The sequence below is a fragment of the Bos mutus genome, chromosome 1 (genome assembly GCF_027580195.1).
Source record: "Bos mutus isolate GX-2022 chromosome 1, NWIPB_WYAK_1.1, whole genome shotgun sequence".
Taxonomy (NCBI): domain Eukaryota; kingdom Metazoa; phylum Chordata; class Mammalia; order Artiodactyla; family Bovidae; genus Bos; species Bos mutus.
The window spans coordinates 72023950-72046971 of NC_091617.1; the positions used below are offsets into that span (position 1 = coordinate 72023950).

Genomic DNA, 23022 nt, shown 5'->3' on the forward strand with positions numbered 1-23022 from the left:
TCTATTGGATGATTCCATTTATAAGGAATGTCCGGCATAGACAAATCCATAGAGACACAGGCTGCTGAGGGCTGGGAGTGCTTGAGGGGGACGGAGAGTAACTAAACGCTAGTGGGTACTAGGTTTTTTGCCAGGTAATGAAAACGTTCTACAATTCGATAATGATGGTGGCTGCAGCAACTCGGTGGATATGTTAAAAACCACTGGCTTGTACACTTTAAAAGGGTGAATTTTCTATGGTATATGAATGGGATCTCCATAGAGCTATCTTTAAAAATAAAAAAAGAAATGATACAGACAAGTCCTTCTTTAAGTTATTAAAAATCAACAAGGAAAATTTTAAATTATAATAGTTTATTTTCAAGAAAAATAGTCCCATGTACTTGAGTGGCCGTGTGTCTGAATGGGAGGGGGCAGATTGCAAAAATCACGGGGCTCCCTGACTGCGGGGGTCGCCGCCTAGGAGGACTTCACTTCTAGAGCCCCGCTTGAGCAAATGGTGGGGACGCAGGGTGCAGCCACAGCCTCAGAAAAGAGGGTGAGAGAGGATGACGGGGAGCGCGTGCCATTCCTCTTTCCTGGCCTCCCACCGCACCCTTTGTATCGTGCCATTTTAACGATCTCACACCTCTCGGGATCACCAGAGCCCAAGCGGCTCGCCGGGAGCGAAGTGTGTATTGTTTGGCTCAGGAAATGTCGGGTAATGAAGGTGCCTCCCACTGGGCTGGCAGGTCACTGTATTCCGCTCTGGCCTCCGGTTTGGGGGATGGGTGACAGCGAAGGGGTCCGCGGAGCCGCGCCCCTTCTGTCTGCGGGGCAGGGAGCGCAGCCATTGTGCCGAGGCTGCTCCGGGCTCCCGCCGCTGGGGGGCGGCCTCTCGCCCGCAGACCCCCGACAATAGCGGGAGGGGTGGGGAGCAGCACGGTTCCGGAAACTTTTCCCTGGAGTCCTGACCGCCGCCGCCCGCCCCCGGGAGCGCGGAGCTGGGCGCGCCCATCTCCGGCCGGCCGACGGTGTGCTCGGGCTGGCCTGGTGCGGCGGAACAGAACACAGAAGGGGGCGTGCGGGGCGGCAGCGCCGGGGCCGCGGGCAGCAAGGAAGGCTGCACGCGGGTCCCTGGCCACGCGAAGGCGCGGGCACCGGACTGGGCGGAATGGAGCTTGCCATGGGGGAGGCTCCCAGCCGCGCACCGGCGCTCGCGCTCTGGGACTGGGACTACCTGGACCGCTGCTTCGCCCGCCACCGTGTCTGCATCTCCTTCGGCCTGTGGATCTGCTCCTCTTCCTGCTGGATCGCCGTCCACGCGCTGTAATGGGGGCCGGGGCGGCTGCGGGGGGAACGGGGCGCTGGCCCTGCTGACTCGCTCTTGGGCACCTAGAAGGAGGAGGGCAGAAAGGGAGGATCCAAGAGGCAAGACAATTCCAGGGTTGAAAGGAACATTTTGCTGTAGACTGAAATCAGATCCTTCTTTCCGGATTCCACGAACGAGGAGGCTGGGCTGGGAGCCCACAGAAGGCTGGGTGGTATGGTGGGCGGGACCGTGGACTGGAAGCCGCCAGTCCTGGGTTCTCTTGTTAGCCTTTCCCCACTGACTGGCCCTGTGAGCTGGGCGAGGTGTAAAGTCCCTGGGACTCACTTATCCTCACATAAATGGGGATGTTAGCACATAGGACTGAATGGGAGGATCCAATGAGTTAGTGCTGGTAGAGCTCTTCTTAAGTGCTCATTAAACAGCATTATTATTGCTCCCGCACTGCCATCCACCCTTGGCAGAGAACGTGAGCCTGTCTCTCCATGTTTCTGGACTCAGTTTACCCAAGGCCCTCCTAGCTGAGAAGGGGAGAGGTAATTATATAACTCTGGCTACAAACTTTGCCAACACTGGAAGTGATCTGGCTGAGTGATCACCGTAACCTGGGTTCTAAGGGTGATGTCTGGCTAAAGGTGGCCTCTAGGTCTTCTGCCACCCTGTCCCAAGCTCTGAAGGATGGTGCCCCCCACCATGTATTCCCTAGGTGGAGGGGGAGGGAGAGAAGGACCACCACCAGGGAGGCTGGCACCTGCCCACCTTTAGCACTCAATCCCGTTTACTTCAGGTCTGATGTTGTTGGAGAGAGTCTGCAGGCCATGAATAAGAAAACACTTGGAACATTTGCTGAGGGCCTAGTCCTGCCATCGTTAACTCACCAATCGCTGCCACCACCCCGTGAGGCAGGGACTGTCACTGACTCTGTTTAAATGAGGACGCCTGAGGTTCTGACAAGCTAACTAACTTGCCTGAGTGAATGGGTAGAACTGAAACCCCAGGACCTACTGGAAGGGGCAGGCTTGTGAGGTGACTACCCAGACCAGAGGATGGGAACTAAGGAGGCAGTTTACCTGCATTGTCTCACATGTTCATCACCGCCACCCTCTGAGATGGGTGTTATCAGACAGCTTACCCTCCGTTACAGAGCTTCTGTGAGAATGCCCACTGGCTGGGCTGAGAGCAGAGCCTCTGCCTTTCCACCCTGCCTCAGCTGTGTAGGGGCTGGATCAGGGCCAACTCAGGGTCCCTGACCCCTGAGAACTGGAGATCAGCAGGGCACACGCAGGGCCTCCGCAGGTAAAGTGGAAGGCCTGCCGTTAACTCACCTTTCACCATAGCCCTCAGTTTTCTCCTCTCTCAAATAGGAGGGTTGAAATGAATTATTTCTAACTTGGGTCCAACTTGGAGAGTCTCTAGTGTAGAGTCTTCACTCTCAGTCCTTCAGTTTCAGGACTCAAAATTAACAGTTGACATTCCCACTGGGAGCTCTGGGCTTTGTCTGGCCAGTCAGGAATGTTTGGGAGCCCAGTCGTCTTCTGTCCACATCAATTTGTCCCAAGGGCTGATGCTCAGAACTGGCCAAATGGTCCTAATGATGTGGAGTAAGTCCTACCCTGTGGTTAAAGGAAATGAAACCAGAGCTGCAACTGTGCCTCAGTCTCCCTGTAGAAACGTTGGCAGGAAAACATCTCAGACAAAGTATTTCCAAGATCCGACTGATGATGCTGACAAAGAGACATCTGCCCCTTCCAGCTTGTCCTGCCTTCCTGCACTTATTCCTGGGGGAATGAGAGGGTAGAAAGTGAGCAGTAAGGGAGAGAGAAGCCAGCAGTGGCAATCCAAAGTGCCACAGCATCTTTGAGGAGTCTTCCCTGGTGTGCAAAGAACGTGCACCCAAAATGAAATCAACTCAGATGCAGCTGGCAGAAACTGAGCCATCTCACTGCACAGATGGATTAGAAGGATTTCATGTTAATTGCAAAGAAACAAGTTGCCTTTTTAATTTAGGCAATTAACTCTGCTCTGCAGTAAAACTGCAATGATTGGATTACTTTTATAACTCTCCTGTTTCCTTTCAAAAAAAGAAAAGCTGACAGCTCGTTTGTCAGCACTGAGAGGTGGGTCGTGAATTTGAGGCAGCCAGATTGATAGGGGGAAAGAAACTCCTCCTTTTGTGAGGCCTGGCTCTTGCTGTGGGCTTGTTGGTCAGAGGCTCAGAGTCCTTTCCATCCTTTACTTTTTGCATCTGTAAACTAAGGTCAAAAACACCTGGTGAATATCTGGGGAAGAAAGTGATTCGTAAGGACACCAAGTCACAACTGCCTTTTTCAGACACCTGCTCTGGGAGCCCAGCCTTACATTTCTGTATTCTGTCCACACTCCTGTCTGTCTCCTCAGGCTTCTGTATCTGAGATGTGGGAGGAAATCTGGACGGGACCAGTCAGCGTTGTGGGCTGCGTGCTGCCTCCTGATCAGTCTGTGTGACACCATTGGGGCGATTTTGGCCAAACAGCTCACCATTCAGGTGGGTTGGGCCCACAGGTGACTGTGGCCTCTGCTTTGTTCCTTCCCCACGCAAAGCAGCTTTGACCTAGGGTCTGTGCCCCTGCTGGCCTTTCTGCTCCTCCAATAACCACGTGACTCGCTGCTTACCTCCTTCAAGTCTTTGCTCAAAAATCTCCTCTCAATAAGACCTCCTGACCATCTGTTAAAAATTGTGCCCTGCGTCTCCCACAGCTGCTCCAGACCCCTTATCCTGCTCATTTCCCCCTTAATATACCATCTGCTTTACTTTATTCATTATGTCTATTCTTTATTGCGTGTTAACCCTTACTAGCATGTCAGCTTCATAAGGGCAACAACTTTAATTCAGTGCCATCTCCCCAGCACTTAAAACAGGAGCTGGCACATAGTAGATGTCCAATTAAAAAAAAAAAAGGATGGTTGCTGTTACTGTTTTTTAGAGCCCAGGCACTGTCCCCACTCATGCAGGGGTATCTGAATCCTTTCCCAGGTGGTGATGTGGGCTTTGGAGCAAATGAGAAACATTTCAAGTTTTTCCAAAGTCTGGGACCTTAAACAAATCTGTGTAGAAAGGGGCCTATCTCAAAACACATATCCCAAGGAAGAAGGACCTGTGGGCCCCACTTCAGGAGGCTGGTCCTGGCCTTTTGCCACCCAGGGAAATGCGATGGAGGGCAGCCTGGTGGTCGCACACAGATTTGGAGAGTTCTAGACCCTGCTGTGAGCAGCATTCTATCAGAAACAAATCACCTTTCGTTTTGGAGGCAATTCTCACTAGCTGATAAAAGATAATGAAGTTCAGCTCAAGTCCAATAATAATAGCTGATATTTATTAAATAGTAAGGGTTTTTCATATATTAAATCACTTAATCCTTAAATTATGGGTGCTTGCATCATCCCTGTTTTACATACGAGGTGTAAAAGAGGTGTGGAGAGGTGTAGAGAGGTTAAATAACCATGCTAAAGTCACTCTCTTGTAAGTAGCAGTGTCAGGATTCAAACCCTAGAACACATGCTGTTAAGCACTAAATACAGTGGACCCTTGAACAACACGGGTTTGAACTGTGTGCATTCACTTATACGTGGATTTTTTCAAATAATACACACTATGGCACCCCACGGTCCATGGGTGGTTGAATCTGTGGATGCAGAACACAGGATACAGAGGACCTACTGCAAAGTGACACTCAGAATTTCCACTGCAAGGAAGTGGGCGCCCCAACCCCTGAGCTGTTCAAGTGTCAACTATAGTGTCAGTAGCGAGTGCAAGTTTCGGCAGGTGCATCTTGCTGCTGCTGCTGCTAAGTCGCTTCATTCGTGTCCGACTCTGTGTGACCCCATAGACAGCAGCCCACCAGGCTCCCCCGTCCCTGGAATTCTCCAGGCAAGAACACTGGAGTGGGCCAGGTGCATCTTACTTTCCTCCAATCACTGGCCTAAGCAACTTTCCACAGGTCAGCTCATATCATCTACTTCACACTGAGAGAAGTGCTGTTATTATCCCTGCTTTACAGATGAGGAAACAGAGGCCCTGGGAAGGTCAGTGGCTGGGCCAAAGTTGCATAAGACTACGCCGTACTATGGAAAGTGTGGCGGGCTGGGATCCTGTCCCATCTCTATGATGAACGTTTTCATAATGGCTTTGATCACTTGAGCAAAACCCCATTTCCTCAAATGGAGGTGATAACCAACCTTTATGGGTTGGGAAGTATCCCTGGAAACCCTGTTTCAGTGGAACATATGTGGTGGAGGAGATCCAGAACAAGAGGTACTTCAGTTGTTTAAAGAGGTTTGAACACCAAGACCTTTCCTTTGCTCGCAGGTCTTCACTGGTACCTACCTAGCAGCTGTCGACCTGGTGAACTTTGTGTCCGTTCTCTTCCCAGTCTGTGGCTCCAAATTCAAGTCTAATTCGGGTGAGTGTGCTGCCACCTGTTCCTGACTTCATCACCCACTCATTTCATTCATCAGCACCTCTCCCTGTCGTGCCCGAGCTGGGCCCCTGCCAGGCACAGATGAATGGGCGAGCTCCCCGGCCTCAGCCAGAGCAGGGAGTCAGGGCCCTAAAAGGTAGTCAGCACTGCTAGTGAGGGGTGTGCGCATGGTGGGCAGCAGAGGAGGGGAGGGTCTGCAGGTGTCTGGAGAAGGTGACGTTGGAACTGGGACTGCAGGAAAGGGCCTTCCAGATGAAAGAGCAGCCTGGGAAGAGGTCGGGAAGAAGGAGGGGGCAGGGCTTAGGGGACAGATGGTGATACTCAGTGTGCAAGTCCGGGGGCTCAGGTGAAGCCCCACCACTTCTGGAAATGGAGTCCAGGAACCGGCCTGCACGGCCTCAGGCAGAGCAGGGGCTGGAGGTGGCTGAGATGGGATGAGTAGGCTGGGAATATGTGGGATCAGACATTCCTGACAAGGGGCAGCAACACGCTCGGACCCTTATCTGAAAAGGAAATGCTTGTACCAGGGCGTAATGTAAGATGTCCTTGGGCTCAATGCTGCCCAGAGGAGGAATGCTGTTTTTGGAATTGTTCAGCAGAGGATCTGTCTTCTATTTCAAGGAGTCTTTCAAAGTCGATGCTTCTCCTGTTCACAGTTTTGATGCCTTGGCCCCACTCCACCCACTCATGGTGCATTCACCAAGCTTGTGCGGGTTCTGCTCAGTGCCAGGCTCTGTGCAGACTCTAGAGCTGCCTAGGCACAGTGCCTGCCCTTAGGGGGCTCCAGTCTAGGATGAATAGCACTGTGTGCACGCAGATGTATGTGATAAAGGATAACGCTGACCTGCCTTGAAACAAAACTACGTGAAAGGCTGAGAAGGGGAAGAGCACCAGGCATGGGGGATGGGAGGAATGAGGGGGCACGACCACAGGCCCTTCAAGAGTGGGCAAGGTCTGGCCTGTGGAACAACGTGGGAGCCCCTGCTGGCCTCGTGGCCAGGGTCAACACCAGTTCTTCCCACGCAGCTGTCTGTCAGGTTCCAGATCCTGGCAGCCGAGCAGGATCTTGGTGTCTGTTGCAGGACGGGGCTCCCGGGCGAGGAAGAGGAGGCGGCGGCTCCAGGCCAGCATGTTTGCCCTGGTCCTGCCACTGAGCCTGGGCCCAGGCTGGGCTCTGTGGGCTGCCATCCCATGGGCTTCAGGCCGTGACCGAGGGCCGCAGAGGAGGCTGCTGGGCATCCTGGTGCAGGTGAGGCCAGGCCTGCTCGGGCTGGGGGAGAGTGGTATGATGTCGGGGAATGCGGGTGCCTCCCCTCCACACAGTCCCAACCAGTGTCCTGGGGGTGGGGCCAGGTCTAGGCCTTGCTGGGAAGAACCACCTAAAAGCAGAAAAGGGTGGGCCAAGGGTGCCTGGGTGTCTTCCCAGGGTGCTGAGTGTATCACTGTTCCCACAGGACAATACAGAAATCCTCGGCTTCCTGCTGGGTGGCATCGCGGCCTTGGGCTCCTGGGTTTCCCGGATCCCCCCACTCTCCAGAATCGTGAGCCTGGGGCTGGGACTGTGGGGTCACTCCTGCAGGTCTTAGGGTATCTGGGACCATCCTCCTAGCTCCAGGTCACTGGGGTGGAGAGGTGGTGTCCCCATGTGCCCAGCCGTGTGTGTATGTATGGGGTGGGTATGTTTGTGTATATGTGTGTGCGGGGCAGAGGACAGCTGGCCCCAGCCTCCAGGGATCCTGAGGCTCACAGCGGGAGGGCTCTGTGTTCACTCCATTTCTTGTAGCAAATGAGAAGCAGGTTCTCAGGAAGGAGCCCCTGGGTTTGGATGAACAAGCATCCTAGGAATGAAAAGGTTTGAGGTTTTGGAAGATAGGATTGTTCAGCTCTTGGGCTCTTTATATTCAAGAGTGTCTTGTTGGCAGATATTTTCCCAGTGTCTGGGGTAAAGGAAACCCTATGTTGGCCAATCCCCTGGGGGAAACAGACATGACTTGAGATGTCCTGCTTGCCCTTGGCAAGCTCAGTCTCAAGAAGACACAGAAATGGAAAACAAGGTGTTCGAATGCTCTAAGAAAGAGAATCAAATGTTTGGGGTTTTGGAAAAGAGGGAGAGAAACCTCTGCGTTGTGCAAATGAATGAGGGTGGAAACTGTTGACACCACTGGGTGCTGGAGTGCCTGGGCTGGCAGGAAGGCAGGGTGGGGCCTGAGGAAGCAGAGGTGAGGGGAGGCACTAGGGGCAGCGGAGAGCACGGGAAAGGCCACCAAGGCAAGAGGGCACCTGCAAGAGAGCCACATATTACGTGACCCCAGGAATGTGCCAGCCCATCATTTAGTCTTAAAATAGTCACTTGCCCAAGAGCACTGTGTTTCTTTATATTAATTTATTTATTCAGCAGGGCCGGGTCTTAACCACAGCACTCAGGACCTTTGACCTTTGTTGTGGCTCATGGGATCTTTAGTTGTGGCATGCAAACTGTTAGTTGCAGCATTTGGGATCTAGTTCCCTGACCAGGGATCGAACTGGGGCCCGCTGCACTGGGAGTGCAGAGCCTTAGCCACCTGACCACCAGGGAAGTCCCAGCGCTGTGATTTAATAGCAGTTCCAGGAGAACAGGATTTGGGGATGGTGGGGGCTTAGTTGAGCACTCTGAGAGCAGCAGTGAAACCTCCCAGGGCACCGGGCCTCCTCAGCAAAGGTGTGATCTCCAGAGTGTGGGGAGTACTGTGCTCAGTTCAGCCCCCCTGGGATGGGTCTTCAGGGTGGTGTGGGGGCTGGGAAGCTGTGTCACGTGACAACCTTTGAAGAAATTGCTGCAGTGCCCTGACCACCTGTATTGTAAAAGTTTCCTACGCCTGCAGTAACAAAGTATCACAGACTTGGAACAACAGAAATGTATTGTCTTAAGTCTCAGCGGCCAGAGGCCCGACCCCAAAGTGTCAGGGCCACGCTCCCTCTGAAGGTCCTAGAGAGGGATCTGTTTCAGGCCCTTCCCTGAGCTTCTGCTAGTTCCCTGATTGGTGGCAGCACAACTCCAGGATTTGTGTGGTGTTCTCCATGTGTGTGTGTGAGTGTGCATGCACACGCACACACACCAATGCATGTAGTCTTCACGTGGCCTTTCCTCCATACGTTCCTGTATCTGACTTTCCCCTTTTCATAAGGACATAGTCATCTTGGACTAAGGCTCATTCTAACAACCTCAGCTTAACCTGATCATCTACAAAGACCCTACTTCTAAATAAAGCTACATTTACTAGCTCTGGGAGTTGGATTCCAATGTCTTTTTGGGGAAACTCAATCCAACCCATAACACCAGCCCCCCTAAAATACCTCAGGCCAGCCCCACCTCTGGGTCCCTCCCTCTGCTTCATTTTCTTGATCACATTTATCACAGCCTGAAATTAGCTCCTTTAGCTATTTGCCTAGTGGCTGCCTGGTTCCCCAGCAGAGGGTGGGCACCGTGAGAGCAGTGGCCCTTTCAGTTTTACTTCTTGCTGTGTGCCCGACATTTGGGGTCTGCCCAGGGTAGTGCCAGGAGACATTTCTTACTGAGCAACTGTATCTGGCCTAGAAAATAGGGAGTTCATGGATACCGGAAATGGAGGGCTGTCTTGAGGCAGAAAGAGTAGCCTTGTTCTCTGCAGTCTTAGTGATCAGAACCAAGACCGAAACCAATAACCAGGAGGTTACTGGGAGGGCCACTTCCCATTCAGTGGGAAAAAAGACTCCATGGGTTAGACACTTTGCCCAGTGGCTGGCATGTTGACAGCAATTGGTATTGTTATTCCTGCTTTAGTAGGTAGTGAGCTCCTCATCACTAGAGGCATTCAAGCCAGATGACCCCTTGGCAGGAAGATAGAGGGAGATTGCAGGGACTGAGCTGGGTAATCTAGGGGGGACTGCCAGCCCTGAGTGTGTCTGGCCCAGTGAACAAAAGCCCAGAGCTAGGGTTCCCTCATTAGGAAGAAAGCCAGCAGGACTGGGGTGTAATGGAAGCTGAGCCAGCATGGCCTCAGACCCTGGATCCCCCAGAAGCTGCTTCTAACTTACCCCTGGTGGGGGCACTGAGCAGTCCAGCTGGGTAGCTTTGATGGGAGAAGATCCCATTTTTCCAGGGGCAAGTCCTTGAATGGGACAAGGAGTGTGAAACATGCTCTGATTAGCAGAGCACTGTGCTGATGACATGGGGAATCATTGCTGCTGCAGGAGCGGCTGAGGCATGGCCCACTTCCAACCCCCAGCACAAATTTGCCAGGAAACCACCAGGTGGGTTGTCCCCTCAACCATCAGTCCTGAACTGTTAGGCAGGCCTGAGTGTGCTGGAGAAGCTCCTGCCACATCTTGAGTCACCAAGCCAGTTCCAGTCTTCAAGCAGCAATGCTTGAGGCACCTGCTGTGTGCCCAGTGCCACAAGCAAACAGAGCTCTCTAGCCCTCCAGAGCCCTAGTACCGACACTGACAAGAGCTTGAGTGCTGAGTCAGATGGTGCTGGGCGTGGGTTGGCACCAGAGTGAGACCAGAGGGCTCCTCCGGCTGAGCCCCTCTCAGCAAGTCACTGCGCCTCTGGCCATCAATGTCCCCTGTAAAATGGGGTGGGTGGGCTGGAGGACCCCAAAGGTTTCTTGCTACTGTGGTGCTGCCTGCGTTGTGTGAGGTAGGAAGGGCCAAGGGAAGGGCGGTCACTCCACCTGCAGCCTCTGGGGCTAGCGGTTCAGGGGTCACCCTCCCCAGCTAGGTGCTGTCTGTTCAGGGGTGTTGTGGTGGTGGTTTAGTTATTAAGTCCTGTCTGACTCTGCAACCCCATAGACTGTAGCCCGCCAGGCTCCTCTGTCCATGAGATTTCCCAGGCAAGAATACTGGAATGAGTTGCCATTTCCATCTCCAGCGTATCTTCCCAACCCGGGGATTGAACCCACATCTCCTGCAGCTCCTGCACTGGCAGGTGGACTTTTCACACTGAGCCACCAGCAGGTAGTGAGCCAGAGACAGGGAGGCCCGGGAACAAAGTTAGAAGGGATGCAGAGGGAGACCTAGCACTCCTGAGGAATCTTTTTTTGTTTCCTTTTCCTTGGCTGCTCTGCATGGCTTGTGAGACCCTAATTCCCTGATCAGGGATTGAACCCAGGCCCTTGGCAGTGAAAGCACAGAGTTCCAACCACTGGGAATTCAGTCCTTTTGAGGATTAAAATTAAAATGGGGAAGATCAACCAAAACATGCTTTTTCTCTTGAATTTTGTCCATTCCTTAGGCAAGGACTGCATGTCTCCAAATACAGTCATCTAATGAACAAACTAAGTTTATGTATATATATATATATGTAAACACATGTGTGTATATATGTAGACACACGTGTATATATGTAAGCACACATGTGTATATATATGTAAACACGTGTGTGCATATAAACACATGTGTATATATATGTAAACACACATGTATATGTATTCTGTTAATTTAAATACCTATGTAATTGTATAAATTGGAAATACATATGTGTTTATATACTTAATGTGTATAGAAAGTGACTTTATACCTGTAAATGGTACTTACATATGGATATTGCATATGTTTCCTTTTTAAAAAACCAATATTCATTACTCATTCTCCAAAAATAACCCCTTGGCTTCAAAATTACCAGAATGTTATCTCTAATTTCCCTGACTTTCCCATCTGGCCTGGTTCAGAGTTGGTGGCCCAGGAAGAGAAGGGTCAGGGCTTGGCTCTCCATAAGTCTATCTCCCTCATGCTCTCCCCACTGAAATGCACGGGCCCCTGCCCAGTGCTGAGTTCCAGGGCACCCAGGCGGTGAGGCCCTCAGCCCTGCTCTGAGGAGCTCTCTGTCTGCTGAGCAGACAGCTGTGTAAGGAGCTGAGTCGTGACCAGGGTGAAAGGCACTCCAGTAGAGGGAGTGTCAGGTGTGAGGGACCCAGAAGAAGGAATTACTTGCTCCCCTTAGGGTGGAGGCGGTAAGGGATGGTTTCCCAGAGTTGATTTTAAGCCAGGTTCTGAGGGATGAATAGGAGTTCACCAGACAAAGGGGGCAACTATTTTTTTGGCCTTGGCTCATGGTTTGTGGGATCCTAGGTCCCTGACCAGGGATCGAACCTGTGTCCCCTGCCGTGAAAGAGTGCAGTCCACCAGACTGCCAGGGAATTCCCGGAAGCAGCTTGAAGCCCAGTGGAAACAACTCCTTTGGGGGCTGGCCTTGGTCAGAGGGCTTGCCCTCCAACCTCTCACATCAAGGGGCCAGGGTCTTAGAATCAACCGAAGGGAGCTGGGTGAGGCGGCAGTGCTCCTCCCAGCCCAGCCCCTTCCTCTCTCTGCCCAGTGCCAGGGTAAGACATTTCCCTCCATCCACCTGTGGACCCGGCTCCTGTCAGCCCTGGCTGGTCTCCTCTACGCCTCGGCCATCGTGGCCCATGACCGGCGGCCTGAGTACCTGCTGCGGGCCACGCCCTGGTTGCTGACCTCGCTCGGCCGTGCAGCGCTGGACCTGTCTGTATCCACCCCGGGTCCCGGGGCTGGACTGCCTGTGTCTCCTCTCCCCTCTGCCCCACCATGCCCTCCTACCCGCTTGGTAGAAAGAATTCTTTCTCAGTGGCCAGGGTGGTGGTTTGAAGCCTAGGGCAGGCAGACACAATTGCAGCGTGCAATTATGTGTTTTTTTCTTTTTTCTTTTTTAAATAAGAAGAAGGATCTCTTGACTGGAGCTCTGTGAAACTGCAGAGAGGGAATGTGAACTTCTTGGCCCTGAGCTCAGAGAAGAGCCAGCTCCTGTCTCCATGCTGCTTCCGCTGCTCTGGCCCCACCCACCCTCTGTGAATCTGTTTTCTCACCTTTGCCTTGTCTTTCTCGTGGGCTGGGAAGGGCTTTGAGAGCTGACTTGGCCTGCACAGCTGATCCTGCACGTCCTGTCCTATTTGGTGCTGGAGCCTGGGGTGGGGAAGCAGGGAGAAAAGCTGTCCCCCTTTCTTGTCCCCAGGGGGATGTTGCCCGATGTGCTGACACCCCGGTGACCTTGCTGTGAGGGCCTCAAGGGCACACTAAGCTCAGACAGTGGCGGGTGGAGATGCTGACAGTGGATAAGCCTCGGCTGGCGAGGGAGTGTGTGAAAAAACCCTGTGGATTTAGCATAAAAGTTACGAAAAAGATTTTCTCACCTACATTGCCACAAACTCGATGGCTTAAGCCAAAGGAATTTATTCTCTCAGGTTTGGAGACCAGAAGCCCCAAGTCCAGACAGGGCCACACTCCCTCCAAAGGTTCCGAGAGAGAGTCTCGCCCTGCCTTTTCCGGCTTCAGGTGGGCTCCTGGGGTGCCTTGGTTCCTGGCAGCATAATTCCCATTTCTGCCTCTACCGTCACATGGCCCTTTTCCTTTTGTGCATCTCTGCCTGTCTTCTCTTCCTCTGAAGTTCCTGTTGTGGGACTTACCTTATCTGCCCTAGGCCACTGCCAACCTCATCTTAACTAACTCTTGATATCAGCAAAGACCCTGTTTCCAAATAAAGTCACATTCTGAAGTTCTGGGTGGATATGAATCTGGAGAGGACGCTGTTCAACCCACTACATGTACCGTCCCTCCTAAGCCGAGGAAGATGGTTTTCATAATCCTTTGGTTTAACAAGTATTCACCGGGTGCTTGTTGGAGCACCTGGCTGGGTGGTGGGCCCTGGGGGGACAGAGAGAATTGGACCTGGCTCTGTCCTTAGATGGTCTTGTGTCTGCTCTGAGGCCTACCCTGGAAGGATGATTCTGGGGAGAGAGGGCGTCACTCCAGGGTGGAGCCCTCGGGGTGCCAAGGTAAAGGCAGCATCAGGCAACTGAAATTCTCTGCTTCCTTGAACCTTAACTTCCACTTCTCAGATCATTTTCCTTTCCTGCGTGATGAAGAGCAAGATGAGGCAGGTCTTGGGATTTGCCTCTGAAGCGGGAGAGAACCCTGACACCCAAGCCCTTCTGACCTGTGCAGAGAAGGAGGAAGAAAACCAGGAGGCAATGACCGAGGCAAGGTCTCCCAGCTGGATGGGGCCAACCAGTGTCTGTGCCCAGCGTGGGCAGAGGTGGAGAGCCTCGCCAGGGCCCAGCCTGGGAATCTGGGGGTCCCTTCGGTGTGGGCCAGTCAGTCACTTTAAAGAACTACTGTTATGCCCAATGCTGAGTGCCCTGAGAAAATAGGATCCTCTGTTTTTCCAAGTACAAAATATTTTTAAAGTTTTTTCTTTCATTGCTGCATGAACTTGAACATTTTTTAGCAATGTAGATAAAACAGTCAAATGTCCACTTATGCTATTTGGTAATTTACACATATATTGAAATTCACTTACTATATACATTAATACTTGAGTTTAGAAGTAATGTGCTTTTTGCCCTCGTTTGGTAAAAACTTATGTTCCTACTTTTGCATGCATTTGACACCCACAGCATCACCACCAATAACACAATTTTTTAAAAAGTTGATATTGCTAAAAAGCTGATTTTTAAAGTGTTGTTTACAGTAAGATCCGCCCTTTGCAATTATGTCATATCTGTAAATGTGTCTGTCTCTGTCTTTACTGATTTAATCAGGTGACCCCTGTAAGTAAGGAGAACTATGCTAACTGAGGGAGTTTGTCTTTGTCAGAAGTCCTTGACTGCAAATAATCGAACGAGTGCCTCATGATAAGACAGCTTGTAAAGACTTGAACAGAAAGCACCTCCCTCTTTTCTAAGATAATTTTTTCAGGAAAAAAAAAATCTAGTGTCCTATGAAGACTCTTCACTATTCTCATTTCTTTCAGAGTGGAAATGAGACTCCATGTGAGTGAGCCAGGCCCACTCCTCCAAATGCTCTAGCTTTAACGGCATAATCTGACTGAGCTAATGAAACAGGAGATAGCGTGTACGTATGGCCAAGCTAAAAGGGGAGATACAGGTTCTTGGACCAAAGATCCAAGTTCCCAGGAAGGCTCTGATGGGATGTTATTTTCATTCCATTCTAGAATCTGTTGTGAATTATATTCCAAAAGGGAGCTAAAATATTTCAGGAAAGCCCCATGTGTTTAGTGTTCTGAAGAGAGTAAGTAGAGCCTTCACCATCTCTTCAGCAGTCTTTACAGCTCTGGTTCTCAAAGTGTCGTCCCTGGACTAGCATCGCCCAAGAACTTGTAAGAAATGCAAATTCCAGGGTCCACCAAGCTCTACCAAAACACAGCTCAATTGCTTTAATAAGTCCTCCTGGTGCTTCTGATGCACAGTGAAGTTCGAGAACCACTTCTTCTAAAAGCATTTGTTTAGCACCCACCTACGTGGTCTCCCAGCTTTGCCAAACTTTATAATTATCCCGGGAGCTTTTAAACTCTCCAGGTCAGTTCCACACTGGTTAAATAGGAATGTCTGGGGTTAAAAGCTAAACATTAGCTGTTTTTTAAGAAGCCCAGGTAGTTCCACTGTGCAGCAAAGTTTCGGACCCACCCACCTTCTGTGACATCAAAGAGACAGATAAGATACATCTTATAGGAAGTAGAAAGTGAGTTGTGCCATAAAAGAACAGAAAAAATACTGTAGGGATTCTTTTGAAGAAAATGGAATCCTGTTTTTAGAAAGTGTCTCCTTCTTCCTTTTTGTCTTCCTGTCTCCTTTTGAAAGAACTCGGATTGGGTGCCGCTCACCACACTCCCACACTGCAAGCCACTCCAGAGGATGGCAGCCATCAGTCGCTACATGGAGCTGACCATTGAACCGGTGCAGCAGGCAAGTGGCCATGAGCCACAGCTGGGTGCCCAGAGGGTGGGGGGTAGTCATGGGAGGCTTCTTGGAGAGGTGACACTTTAACTGCAGGAGGGGCAGGATGAGTCAGGAAAGCATGTAAAAAAGAGCTTTTGAAGGCCTTGGTAGGGAGGAGGTGGTCAGATGAAGAGCTGGGAAGATAAAAAGGTGGCGAAGAGGCAAGGTCACAGTATGGAAGCTGAGCATCATCCTGAGGATGACAGGAGTCCAGGAGACTTCAGGACTAGAGACTCAGGGTCAGTCATGCATTTTAGGGCCATCACTCAGGCCGTGCTGGGGGCAGATTAGAGAGAGGAGCCTAAAGATAAGCGGGTCAGTGAGGAACGGCTGCAAGTCCAAGAAAGAGGTGGTGTGGCCTGAACCAAGGTCAGAGCTGATGGAGACGCAGAGCTTCAGTGGAGTCAGTGGGTAGAGCAGTGGGAGCAGTGAGGGTATGGGGTGACTCCTGGGGTTCTGGCCTGTTCGTGGGGTCCTCAGGAGGAGGAGCGGAGAAGGCAATGGCACCCCACTCCAGTAGTCTTGCCTGGAAAATCCCGTGGACGGAGGAGCCTGGTAGGCTGCAGTCCATGAGGTCGCCAAGAGTCGGACACGACTGAGCGATTTCACTTTCACTTTTCACTTTCATGCATTGGAGAAGGAAATGGCAACCCACTCCACTGTTCTTGCCTGGAGAATCCCAGGGACGGGGGAGCCTGGTGGGCTGCCGTCTATGGGGTCGCACAGAGTCGGACACGACTGAAGCGACTTAGCAGCAGCAGCAGCAACAGGAGGAGGAGAGTTGGAGAAAAGACTGAAAAAGGTGGTAAGACATCCACTTCACATCCCACACCCCACTAGGATGTTCCTGTCGAGGCTACAGTGACCTCCTTACCGCTAAATCCTGGGATAATGTCTGTCCTAGTTGAGATTCAACTCGTTCAGCCACCCGCTTCTTCCAGTTTCTGGGGCCCTCCTTGTCCTAGTTTTTCCGACTCCCCACTCCTGGCGGCTCCTCCCGGTGAGCCTGACTTCAAGGTTGCAGTGCCCCAGTTCCACCTCAGGAGGGCTCCCTTCTCTGATCCCATAGCCCCACCTGCCAGCCCTTGCGATCTCCCCTGCCTGTGTCTCCATCCTTTCTAGTCTTGGCTGCTCTGCTACCTCTTCATTATCACCACATGGCATCTCACACACCCCGTGTATAATATGGAATTCTGGATTTCCATGCCCAGACCGGCTCCCGCTCCTCTCCCTATCTTCCTCATGTCAGTGCAGTGGGGCAAACCCAGATCCTCCTCTTCTCCTCACTACATGCTTATGCCCATCTCACCTGTGGGCGAGTCTTGTAAATACTTCATTTAAAGTAGATCCAGGAACTTCCCTGGTGGTCCAGTGGTTAAGACTCTGCGCTTCCAATGCAGGGAACATAGGTATTGATCCCTGTTTGGGGAACTGAGATCCCACATGGCACGGACAAAACCAAAAAATGAATAAATAAAAATAAAGTAGATCCAACCTGGAGATTATCATGTAAGTGAAGTAAGGAAGACAAGTATTATATGATGCCACTTTTATTTGGAATCTAAAAAATACTACAAATGAACTTATTTACAAAACAGAAATAGACTCACAGATATAGAAAACAAACTTATGGTTACCAAAGTGGAAGGGTAGGGGAAGGGATAAATTGGGAGCATGGGATTAACAGATGCACACAACTATGTATAAAATAGATAAATGACAAGATTTTGCTACATAGTACAGGGAACTATATTCAATATCTTGTAATAAACTGTAGGGCTTCCCTGGTGGCTCAGATGGTAAAGAATCTACATGCAATGTGGGAGACCTGGGTTCGATCCCTGGGTCAGGAAGATCCTATGGAGAAGGAAATGGCAACCCACTCCAGTATTCTTGCCTGGGAAATCCCGTGGACAGAGGAGTCTGGCAGGTATAATGAGAAAGAATTTAAAAAAAGAATATAGGCATATACAGGTGAATATGTATAACTGAATCACTTTGCTGTACACCTAAAGCTAACATAACATTGTAAATCAACTGTACTTCAATTTAAAAAGTGGGAAACAAGTAGATCCAGGAGACTTGTCACTGGTTTGCCCCTCACTGCTATTTTTGTCCTATCCCCTCCACTTACAACCAGTAACCCTAAGGGTCTGTTTAAAACGTAAATTACATCTTGTTACTCTTTGGTTTAAAGCACTCCTCTGGCTTCCCTTGTGGCTCAGCTGCTAAAGAATCTGCCTGCAATGCAGGAGACCTGGGTTCAATCCCTGGGTTGGGAAGATCCCCTGGAGAAGGGAAAGGCTACCCATTCCAGTATTCTAGCCTAGAGAATTCCATGGACTGTATATAGTCCATGGGGTTGCAAAGAGTCAGATATGACTGAGTGACTTCACTTCACTTCTGGCTTCCCATTTCACACAGAATAGAATCTAATTTCCTAACACAGACCTGTTAGACCCTCCGAGACCCGTGCTTGCCCCATCCCTGACTGCCTCCACTTTTACCCCGCTTCACTCCTCTCTGGCTACACAGAATATCTCTTCATTCCTCTGCCTACATGCTCTTCCTCCTGATTTTTTTACATGTCTGCTTCTTTCTCATCTTTCTGTTCAGTAAAAACGTCACTTTCTCCGAAGGCCTTCTTCCCCCACCACCCAGTCAAATGGGTGTATTACCTCTTCTGCTGTTTTACTTTCAGTTCAGTTCAGTCACTCAGTCATGTCCGACTCTTTGCGACCCCATGAACTGCAGCACGCCAGGCCTCCCTGTCCATCACCAACTCCCAGAGTCCACCCAAACCCATGTCCGTTGAGTCGGTGATGCCATCCAACCATCTCATCCTCTGTCGTCCCCTTCTCCTCCTGCCCTCAATCTTTCCCAGCATCAGGGTCTTTTCAAATGAGTCAGCTCTTCGCATCAGGTGGCTAAAGTATTGGAGTTTCAGCTTCCATATCAGTCCTTGAACACCCAGGACTGATTTCCTTTAGGATGGACTGGTTGGATCTCCTTTTGTCCAAGGGACTCTCAAGAGTCTTCTCCAACACCACAGTTCAAAAGCATCAATTCTTCAGCACTCAGCTTTCTTCACAGTCCAACTCTCACATCCATACATGACCACTGGAAAAACCATAGCCTTGACTAGATGGACCTTTGTTGGTAAAGTAATGTCTCTGCTTTTGAATATGTTGTCTAGGTTAGTCGTAACTTTCCTTCCAAGGAGTAAGCGTCTTTTAATTTCATGGCTGCAGTCACCGTCTGTATTACTTTATTACCTTTTAAAATGCTCTGCAAAGCACGTTTCATGATCTTTTACTTTTGTTTTCTGTCTCCTGCTTGGATATAAACTTTGTCTGCTTCTGTCTCATCTGCGTCAACCCTGGTGCATCGAGTCACAGGCTCTCAGCATAGGTGTGTTGGAACGAAGAGTTCAGTAGTAGGGGCCCCACTGAGCTGACCTTGGGACATGCTGACACTCAGAGTTTGGTCCTGATAGAGAGGTTTTACTTATTGTTGTTCCTTGGGAAGTGGGTGCAAATAGCCTGTATGTGATGTAAGTGAAGTTCAGGGAGATTCGGAGCACGTTTTCACAATTAAGAGCCTGTTTTGGCCATTAAACTCTTCTTCCATCAGGAGGGTGGGTGGGTAGGTGGGTGATTGGAAGCCCTGGGGAAAGCACAGGGAACCCTGGCAGCATCTGGCCAACACTTTACATTAGAAATTTTGAAATCATGGAATTTCTGAAAAATAATAATGCAAAATAAAAAAGAATGATGCAAAATAAAGAACAATAATGGAAAAGTTGTGTTCACTTAAACGCAAGACTCCCTGTACCTGAGTCTTGAGAGGATGCCTGCTGGGAAACAGACTCTGGGAGAAGACTGTGTTCTCTTGTTCTCTTCCTTCTGTGTCCACCAGAGGGCGAGCGTTGTCTTCATGACAGCTCCCAGCTGGGAGCCTGGAGCCCTGCCTCTAGCCTGGGCAGAAGAGTCATCATTCCCGTGGTGGTCTGTTTATTAGGGCTAACTACCTGTCAGGCTCTGAGTAATTGATAAAAACCAACCCTTCTGGTGATGACTGTACTGGTCATAGTGCTTAGAGTGCTGGTTATAGTGCTTAGAGTACTGGTCTAAGTGCTTTACATAGATTACATCATTTAATCCAAACACCCAACCCTTGAGGTTACCATGCTCATTTTATGGAGAAGGAAAAGGGGCCAGTTGAGGTTAGGCAGCTTGCTCAAGGTCACATGATCTGTTGGTGTTAGAACCAGGATTCATACCTGTCTCTACCCAGATCTGTGCCTTTCCTTACAGTTATACAGCTTCTTACTTGGCATAATGGCTGACACCCAGTAAATGCTTGATAAATGTTTTTTAAAATTATCATCAACACAAATTCTTATAACAACTTGAAGTAGATACAAGTGTTATTTCTATTGTTATAGAAATTGTTGAATTATTATTATGCTAAATTATTATATTTAATACTTTTATTATTGTTTTAGACTGAGGCACAGAGAGGGTTAACTCACTTGCCCAAGATCCCATAGTTAGAAAAATCTCAAAAATAGGTTTCATGCTAAGCATGTCTGATTCCAGGCCCTGAGCTTTTATAGAAAGGACATGATTTTTATGCCGCCATTTCATGCCTGCTATGTTAGCAGATTTTTTTTTTTTTTTAATGAGAATGTCCTGATGGGCATGTTGTGGTTTGGTATCATGATGCCATGTGCTTTAATACACATCCAGTTTGGACTACCCTTTGAAACAGGCAAACGAGCCAGTGAGGTCCCCACTCTTCCCAACATCCCCTCCTGAACACTGGTCTAATGAGAGATTTCCCAAGAGGCGCAGCTGGGGCTAGGCTGGGCCTGAGGGGCCGAGGGCGTGGGGTCCTGGGAGTCCACAACTCGCAGCATTTGAAACTCCGTTTTATCTGTTGACTCAGGTGTGATCAGGCCTGGGGAATTTATAGAGTCTTTCGTTGTTGTGGCTGGGAGGCCTCTGCTCCCCGCCTCCCTATGTCTCTGCCTGTGTTTCCTTTGTGGATTTTCCTCCCTTCCAGCTGACTCTCACAGGGATCTGTGCCCTTGACCTGTCTAGGGTTGCAGCCCTGCGTGATTTGGGGACCAGTATGAGCAGCTGTTCTTCTCATGTGTCCGGGGCGTTTACTAAACCTTACCCTCGTGACACCACTTAAGAGGAGGGCAGGCAGGGGCCACCAGCCCTGTCTATAGGTTAGGAAAGTGACGCTCAGGAGGACGAGGTTTCTTGCCAAGGTAACACAGTTAGCCAGTGGACACATGGTCTGGAAGGCAGGTTGTTCCCCCTGTGCTGTGTCAGTGTGATGACTGCCTGGCTCTGAAACCGCAGCCCACAGCCTCGAGGATCTTGTGGAAATCTGTGTGCCCTGTGAAGGGAAGCTGTCTTCTGAGACGGAAGAGAGATCAGTTCAGTTCAGTTGCTCAGTGATGTCCGACTCTTTCCACCTCCATGAACTGCAGCACGCCAGGCCTCCCTGTCCATCACTAAATCCCAGAGTTTACTCAAACTCATGTCCATTGAGTCGGTGATGCCATCCAACCATCTCATCCTCTGTCGTCCCCTTCTCCTCCTGCCTTCAATCTTTCCCAGCATCAGGGTCTTTTCCAGTGAGTCAGTTCTTTGCATCAGATGGCCAAAGTATTGGAGTTTCAGCTTCAGCATCAGTCCTTCCAATGAATATTCAGGACTGATTTCCTTTAGGATGGACTGGTTGGATTTCCTTGCAGTCCAAGAGACTCTCAAGAGTCTTCTCCAACACCACAGTTCAAAAGCATCAGTTCCTCACCACTCAGCTTTCTTTATAGTCAAACTCTCACATCCATACATGACTACTGGAAAAACCATAGCCTTGACTAGGCGGACCTTTTTTGGTAAAGTAATGTCTCTGCCTTTTAATATGCTGTCTAGATTGGTCATAACTTTCCTTCCAAGGAGCAAGTGTCTTTTAATTTCATGGCTGCAGTCACCATTTACAGTGATTTTGGAGCCCCTAAAAATAAAGTCTCTCACTGTTTTCCCATCTATTTGCCATGAAGTGATGGGACCGGATGCCATGGTCTTAGTTTTCTGAATATTGAGTTTTAAGCCAACTTTTTCACTCTCCTCTTTCACTTTCATCAAGAGGCTCTTTAGTTCTTCTTCACTTTCTGCCATAAGGGTGGTGTCATCTGCATATCTGAGGTTATCGATATTTCTCCCGGCAATCTTGATTCCAGCTTGAGCTTCATCCAGCCTGGCATTTTGCATGATGTACTCTGCATATAAGTTAAATAAGCAGGGTGACAATATACAGCCTTGTCGTACTCCTTTTCCTATTTGGAACCAGTCTGTTGTTCCATGTCCAGTTCTAACTGTTGCTTCCTGACATGCATACAGATTTCTCAAGAGGCAGGTCAGGTGGTCTGGTATTCCCATCTCTTTCAGAATTTTCCACAGTTTATTGTGATCCACACAGTCAAAGGCTTTGGCATAGTCAATAAAACAGAAGTAGATTTTTTCTGGAACTCTCTTGCTTTTTTTGATGATACAACAGATGTTGGCAATTTGATCTCTGCTTCCTCTGCCATTTTTAAATCCAGCTTAAGCATCTGGAAGTTCATGGTTCATGTACTGTTGAAGCCTGGCTTGGAGAATTTTGAGCATTACTTTACTAGTGTGTGAGATGAGTGCAATTGTGCGGTAGTTTGAGCATTCTTTGGCATTGCCTTTCTATGGGATTGGAATGAAAAGTGACCTTTTCCAGTCCTGTGGCCACTGCTGAGTTTTCCAAATTGTCTGGCATATTAAGTGCAGCACTTTCACAGCATCGCCTTTTAGGATTTGAAATAGCAAGATGGTAGAAGAGGTGGAATTGTGTTTAGAATCAAACCCCATAGCCGCCAGAGACACTCAGAGGGCTCAAACAAACCTTGTGCGCACCAAGACCCAGAGACCCCACAGAGACTGAGACAGAACTGGGTTTGAGTGTCCCCTGCAGAGGTACAGGTCAGCAGTGGCCTGCTGCAGGGGCAGGGGCTTTGGGTGCAGCATAAGCCCTCTTGGAGGAGGATACCACTAACCCACCATAGAGCCGCCAGAACTTACACAGGACTGGGGAAACAGACTATTGGAGGGCACAAACAGAACCTTGTGTGCACCAGGACCCAGGAGAAAGAGCAGTGACCCCACAAGAGACTGACCCAGACTTGCCCGTGAGTGTCCAGGACTCTCTGGCCAAGGCGTGGGTTGGCAGTGGCCTGCTGCAGGGTTGGGGGCAGTGAGTATAGCAGTGCATGCATGAGACATTTTGAAGGAGGCCGCCATTGTCTTCATTACCTCCACCGTAGTTTGAAAGTGAAAGTGAAGGCTGCTCAGTCCTGTCCGACTATTTGCGACCCCATGGACTGTAGCACACCAGGCCTCCCTGTCCATCACCAACTCGCAGAGTTTACTCAAACTCATGT

The 23022-nt window shown here is 50.0% G+C and overlaps 1 protein-coding gene across 8 annotated transcripts in view; it reads left to right on the forward strand.

The window, feature by feature from the left end:
* The first annotated feature begins 380 nt into the window (after positions 1-380).
* TMEM44 (transmembrane protein 44) overlaps positions 381-23022 on the forward strand; it is a 49744-nt gene continuing 27102 nt past the window's right edge. For 6 of the 8 annotated variants that reach the window (XR_011464316.1, XR_011464312.1, XR_011464314.1 and 3 more), the window contains exons 1-8: positions 381-1308; positions 3707-3833; positions 5655-5748; positions 6849-7015; positions 7221-7307; positions 12098-12268; positions 13635-13775; positions 15396-15500. Coding sequence is in view for 1 of the 8 variants with exons in the window: in XM_005903395.3 (XP_005903457.2) it covers positions 1154-1308; positions 3707-3833; positions 5655-5748; positions 6849-7015; positions 7221-7307; positions 12098-12268; positions 13635-13775; positions 15396-15500 (1047 nt within the window). In the remaining 7 variants the exon portion in view is untranslated. The remainder of the gene's footprint in view (positions 1309-3706; positions 3834-5654; positions 5749-6848; positions 7016-7220; positions 7308-12097; positions 12269-13634; positions 13776-15395; positions 15501-23022) is intronic. The other 2 variants (XR_011464317.1, XR_011464315.1) reach the window with 2 other exon arrangements.